Below are 5000 nucleotides of genomic sequence, written 5' to 3'. Positions count from 1 at the left end.
GAGTGCCACGGGAGGAACTGTACTGGTGCCTGCGAGGATAGAACATTCCAGAGAAGTACATCCGTATAGTTCAAGACATGTACAAAGAGAGCGAGACAATGGTCAGGTGCATAGCGGGAACAACAGAGCCTTTCAAGGTAGAAGTGGGGTTACATCAGGGGTCAGCGTTGAGTCCGTTCCTATTTTCCATCATCATGGACACCCTCAAAGAGAGCATCAGGAAAGAGGCTCCTTGGAACGTGATGTTTGCTGACGATGTGGTGCTTTGCTGCGAGGAGAAAATCGAGCTAGAGGAGGACCTGGAGAGGTGGCGCGATAGACTGGAGAAGAGAGGAATGAAGGTATCAAGAGCGAAGACGGAGTACATGTGCTTGAACAAGGTGTCCAGAGGAAGTATACGAATGCAAGACCAACAACTGCCAGAAGTAAGTGAATTCAGGTACCTTGGTAGCACAGTACACTCGGATGGTGGAGTAGAAACAGAGATCAGCAGAAGGATCCAATCAGGATAAAACAACTGGAAGAAGATGGCCGGTAAGATGTGTGACAAGAGGGTCTCAGCCAGAGTTAAGGGAAACACCCACCGGGCTGTGATCCAGCCGGCAATACTTTACGGGCTGGAGACGGTACCCCAAACGAAGAAGGCGACAAGACTGGAGGTGGCTGAGATGAAAATGTGCAGATGGGCATGTGGCTTGACCATGAGAGACAGGATGAGAAATTATGAGATCCGAGAGAAAATGGGAGTGACGAAAATCGGACTGAGGTGCAGAAGTGCGAGACTGAGATGGTTTGGTCATGTAAAGCTAAGAGAGGAGAACTACATCGGAAAGAGAATGTACCAACGGGAAGGAGAGGAAAAGGGCGTCCGAAGCAACGGTGGATGGACAACATCAAGGAAGACATACGGTCCGTGGGTGCAAGGGAAGTAGACACCCAAGAGAGAAAAATATGGAAGGCTTTCGTATCTGCTGCAGGGACCCCAGAAATGGGAGAAGCATGAAGAAGAAGATATATGTGTGTATGTATAAATATATATACATATATATACATATATATATTTATGTATGTATACACTAATATTTACATACAGTATATATGTATATATATATATATATATATATATATATATATATATATATATACACACATTCTTTCTCTCTCTCTCTCTCTCTCTCTCTCTCTCTCTCTCTCTCTCTCTCTCTCTCTCTCTCTCTCTCTCTCTCTCTCTCTCTCTCTCTCTCTCTCTCTCTCTCTCTCTCTCTATATATATATATATATATATATATATAGAGAGAGAGAGAGAGAGAGAGAGAAAGAATGTATGTATATATATATATATATATATATATATATATATATATATACATTATCTCTCTCTCTTGCTCTCGCTCTCTCTCTCTCTCTCTCTCTCTCTCTCTCTCTCTATATATATATATATATATATATATATATATATATATATATATATATATGTGTGTGTGTGTGTGTGTGTATGTATATATATATATATATATATATATATATATATAGAGAGAGAGAGAGAGAGAGAGAGAGAGAGAGAGAGAGAGAGAGAATGTATATATATATATATATATATATATATATATATATATATATTAAATATATGTATCAGTGACTGAATTAATAATATTGCGAATTTATTTATTTTGCACTTGACTGCCTTGTTAGAATATGAAATAATCTGTTCAGGCAAAGAATGACGTTAGAAATGAAACAAACGATTCCCGAGCTCCTCCCAGCCCTCCGTCGAGCCTTACCTCGCCTTTCAGCAAACAGCTTACCTGCGGGTAACTCATCAGCAACTTCATTTCCACATGTGGATTTGTACAGCCACGATCGATCATTGTCACTCTCTTATAAAGGCACTATACTTTTTAATGTATTTCTGTATTTCATAATCAATCTGGGCACTTCCGTTGGGGTTTAAACTGCACTTCGTTTGTTTGTGCCGTGTTTTGTGTTAATGAATCCCTATCGTTGTATGGCATAACAATATGCATACATATACATGCATACCCACACCCATACACTTGCATTCAAATATACACATGCTTATGATAAATAAGTAATTAGATAAATATATATATATATATATATCACATACATATGTATGTATATGGAATAATAGATAAACAGATATATATTTACACACATATACATACATACATAAATACATACATACATACATACATACATACAGTATGTATACACACATATATAATATATACATACATATACATATATACATACATACATACATATGCATTATATACATGGTCATTTTATGTGTATATATATTTATATATATATATATATATGTGTGTGTGTGTGTGTGTGTGTGTGTGTGTGTGTGTGTGTATCATGTCTATGGAGCTAGTTAGATCCTAGTTAAACACTCATTCTAGTGGGTCGCGTGGCAAGGTTGGTTTAGTACTGGCCCTCCGGTTTCTAACCCCGGTCAAGAAGGCTTGTTACATATCTGTATCAATGCGGCATTGCATTATTCCATCTTTCATATAATTATATATATATATATATATATATGTATATATATGTGTGTATATATATCAATATATATGTGTATATATATATATATACATACATAATATATAGGTAAGTGTATATGCCTTTACTTGTAAGAGTACATATATGTTTACCAGCATGGGCGTAAGTGTAAATAATGAATTGTATATGGCTCTTTTCGTATAACAATTCATACACTCATATCAATAATTTCATAATTAGAACCAAACCAGTTGCCTGTAAAAGACGGTAATAATAAAAAAGTAACGTAACTTTGACGAAAAAACTAAAGCAAATAAAAGTCATCCAAGATTAAACTGCCTCGAAGTTTAGGTACGAATCTGCCTTTGACGTCATCAGTTTGAGAGAAAGAAAAGGTGCAGATAGCCAATCACACATCAGCTTGGCATTCTTCCGTAGCATGGCTGACTGTGAACTCTACTGATGACGTCAAAAGGGGAGGTAAGTTATGAAATGGTGCATCTCTAAGTTCCTCTTAGAGTTCCTTTATATAGATTTATAGCCGTAACCATATGCCTTACTCTGCACCTGTATATATTACTATCTTCCAATCACTTTCATGTATCTGTATGATATCAATATCTCTCTCTCTCTCTCTCCTTTCTGTATATATATATATATACATATATATATTTAACACGTATATGTGTGTACATATATGCATACGCAAACACACACACACACACCGACACACACACGCACAAACACACACACACACACACACACACACACACTCACTAACAATATATATATATATATATATACTTAAAATGCTGCAGCAAAAATCCTTTTATTCGTAAAACTATGAAAGTCTATTAAAGCTACTGGCTCTAATAGCCTCGTCTTGTGTATAAAAGAGATTTAATCGTATGACGTTTATTATTTCTCCATTTTTTTCTTATAGTATTTTGCCCTCAAAGGCGTTACAAATTAGTTTTTCTTATTACTTAACTTTAGATAATATAATTATAGATAGAGCTGTTCATTTTACACTTATTTTTAGATATTTCTTTAAATATATTTATCTTTCAGAGAGACGGTAGTTCAGGGCTATACGGTAATTATTTTATGAAAATGGTTGTTAACATCTCTAACTTAAAAAGGGCGTTAAATATAGGGGGATTTTTGGGCAACTTTATATTTTGCCTTCGCATTTTCTCCCACGCACATTCTCTCTCTCACACACACACACACACACACACACACACACACACACACACATACACACACACACGCCTTATATATCTTCATTCGGTCAATATCTATTTCCATCTTTCGGCCTGCACCCTCCCTCCAAGGCTGTCAGATTAAGTCAAGCCAGCAGTAGCTCTTCAGAAGAAATATCATTTTTGTAATTGTCCGAGACATATCGAGCGTGGTCGGCGTGGCCTCTAATGTATGCGCTAAGAGGCCCCCATTAGCCAGAATGTAACCTGCAGATATGTCGGCCACCATTACTGTAGCTTTGGTTTATCTTTTAATGTATTTAATCTTATCTTCTCTTCCATAAGTATTATTTTATCTTTTCCTGTTCTAATAGATAATTACAACCACATTTATACATTTTTTGGAAATTATGCATTTACCTGTGTATGTGTATGTACTATTTTATGTGTATGCATAAACTTGCTCTCACAACTGGTAGTATATTACGTCTTAATACATGGCTCGACGTAGTCACTAAGGGAGCCTTTACTTGACCTACCTTATCTCGCCTATCTATTTTACTTCTTCAATTTTCGCGATTTTTGTTTACTACTATTTTTTATTAAAGGAATAATAACAACAATAATTGTAATGAAAACAATAGTAATGATAATAACAATATTGACAGTAATGCTAATGATAACAATAACGATAATAATGATGATAAGGATAATGCTAACGAAACTGATGATAACAATGAGAATAACTACAGCCATTGGCCTTGGTATCAGTAATAATTCAGTGGGACATGTTTCCCCCCAAAATTACAGGAACGGAAAAAACAGGCATAGATGAATTCCATTTTGATTTAAGCGCTTGTAGAGCCATCTATACGTAAAATGAATAAACAAATATATACCTATATAAACAAAACTTTGATAGGCAATGCATGGTCCGGCTTCACAATGGTCTGACCGTGCATACCGATGTTGGAACGTCGCTCACCGGTCGGAACGAGAGAGTAAGTTGTTTCAGCTTCTGTCGCCGGTGAGAGGAATGGGTTTTCTTTGCTTTCCCTCAATTCTCTCCCTGTGGCCGTGGTTTTCTTCTATTTTCATGCTGAATAATTAAGAATTTTGCTTCCAAATGACAATAAGGTTTCATATACTTAATGAGCAACAGTAAAATTAAATGATATGTATTTTTTAAAAGTATATCACCCGTCGCCATCACACCGCCGATTTTATGATTGTTAAATTCGTTTATCCTGTAAGAACAAAAAGTAA

At 36.0% G+C, this 5000-nt stretch overlaps 2 protein-coding genes across 2 annotated transcripts; both read left to right on the top strand.

Annotated features, from left to right (window-relative positions):
* Positions 1-77: 77 nt before the first annotated feature.
* Positions 78-512, top strand: LOC125044097. Its single transcript, XM_047640544.1, has one exon. It carries the CDS (start codon positions 78-80, stop codon positions 510-512), a length of 435 nt encoding a protein of 144 aa, XP_047496500.1.
* Positions 513-539: 27 nt separating this feature from the next.
* On the top strand, positions 540-932 carry LOC125044096. The gene has a single exon (XM_047640543.1). The coding sequence runs from the start codon at positions 540-542 to the stop codon at positions 930-932; it is 393 nt and encodes a 130-aa protein (XP_047496499.1).
* The last annotated feature ends 4068 nt before the right edge of the window (positions 933-5000 follow it).

This window comes from Penaeus chinensis, chromosome 35 (genome assembly GCF_019202785.1).
Source record: "Penaeus chinensis breed Huanghai No. 1 chromosome 35, ASM1920278v2, whole genome shotgun sequence".
NCBI lineage: Eukaryota > Metazoa > Arthropoda > Malacostraca > Decapoda > Penaeidae > Penaeus > Penaeus chinensis.
This window is presented reverse-complemented; position numbering and strand designations above follow the sequence as displayed.

Excerpts from the sequence above, each read along its gene's own strand:
- LOC125044096 (XM_047640543.1), top strand. The coding sequence starts at position 540 with ATGTGTGACAAGAGGGTCTCAGCCAGAGTTAAGGGAAACACCCACCGG.
- LOC125044097 (XM_047640544.1), top strand. The coding sequence starts at position 78 with ATGTACAAAGAGAGCGAGACAATGGTCAGGTGCATAGCGGGAACAACA.